At 57.4% G+C, this 1,427-nt stretch overlaps 1 protein-coding gene across 1 annotated transcript; it reads right to left on the reverse strand.

Moving 5' to 3' along the window:
* Positions 1-165: 165 nt before the first annotated feature.
* LOC106013899 (zinc finger protein hangover) lies at positions 166-1,411 on the reverse strand (the record flags this gene model as incomplete). The annotated part of the gene is given in 1 exon segment (XM_013090748.2): positions 166-1,411. A coding segment is annotated over 1 exon segment (540 nt), but the record flags the coding sequence as incomplete, so codon positions are not given.
* Between the last annotated feature and the right edge of the window lie 16 nt (positions 1,412-1,427).

Consider the following 1,427-nt stretch of genomic DNA (forward strand, 5'->3'; position numbering starts at 1 on the left):
CCCGCCCACCTCCTGCATAAAGTCAGCCGATCTCCTCAGCCAGCTAGAAGTCTTGCGGTAACTTGCCGCGCGTTCTTCCCGCCCGCCATACCTACCGCGCGGCGTCCTGCCGCCAGATTCCTCTCCCACCCCCTCCTCCCCCTCCTTATCGCTCAACGTGTGGTTGTCATCATCATCATCCTCATCATCGTTCTCCTCCAGCTCACTGTCGGCCATCATGGCAGCAGTAAAGTCCAACATGTAGGGGTTACTTCCCTTCATCAGCGCCGACAAATCCACCACCCCGCCGGTGTTGCTGTCGTCGTTGTGGTCGTCAAAGTCGACGTCCTCGTCGTCAAACGGGTTGTAGTCGTCGTCGTCATCGTCCTGGGCCAGGAAGGAGGAGAAGTCGTCCGCCTCGATGATAGTCCGCTGGCTCTCGATGCTGTCGCGGGAGCGGTTCAAATCCTCCCTCCCCCTCCTCCCCTCCCTCCCTCTCCTCCCCTCCCCCTGTGGCTCCTCGTCCGGATTCTCCCTGTTCCCGCACAGGTCCGGGTCGTCCAGCTCACAGTGCACCAGGCTGGGCCCGTCCGGACCACTAGTCACCATGTCATCACGAGCCACGTCCGGACCACTAGCCACTACGTCCGGACCAGCAGCCACGCCATCCTCTCCCCCCGGGCTCGGCAATCTCCGGGCCGACTCGTGACTTCCCGTGGTCGCCATCTCAGCTCGGCCCGCTACGTCAGCACTCACAGGCCACAGTGACGTCAGCACTCACAGGCCACAGTGACGTCAGCACTCACAGGCCACAGTGACGTCAGAGAGTGTGTCTGCACATAACCATCACAGCCCACACACGGGTGTAACTGACCAGCCGGTCCTAACACAGGTCATAGGGTACACACTATCATGACGTCACCACCCACGAGCTGTGCCGGACACACACACTTGACACACACGCCGTCACCGTCACCATCGCCGTCACCATCACTGAGAACACAGCGGCTATATCGCGCCAACTACACAGTTCAAAGGTCACCGTGTGGCACCACACAGATCTAAAGACACAGCGCAAACACACACATCAGGGCCAGAAACAACTACATATATATGTATGTATGTATGTATGTAGGTCAGTAGACATGAGCCGGGACAAACAAAGCTTGGGGTCGGAGCAATGAGAAACACACCCAGACAACGACGGCCATAGAATGCGGGGAAGAAGCAAGACAAATAGACAGAAAGCAAGGACACCCTCCAACCACTCACACACACAGACAGAAAGCATTGAGAAACACACCCAGACAACGACGGCCATAGAATGCGGGGAAGAAGCAAGACAAATAGACAGAAAGCAAGGACACCCTCCAACCACTCACACACACAGACAGAAAGCATTGAGAAACACACCCAGACAACGACGGCCATAGAATGCGGGGAAGAAG

This window comes from Aplysia californica, unplaced genomic scaffold (genome assembly GCF_000002075.1).
Source record: "Aplysia californica isolate F4 #8 unplaced genomic scaffold, AplCal3.0 scaffold01454, whole genome shotgun sequence".
NCBI classification, from domain to species: Eukaryota; Metazoa; Mollusca; class Gastropoda; order Aplysiida; family Aplysiidae; genus Aplysia; species Aplysia californica.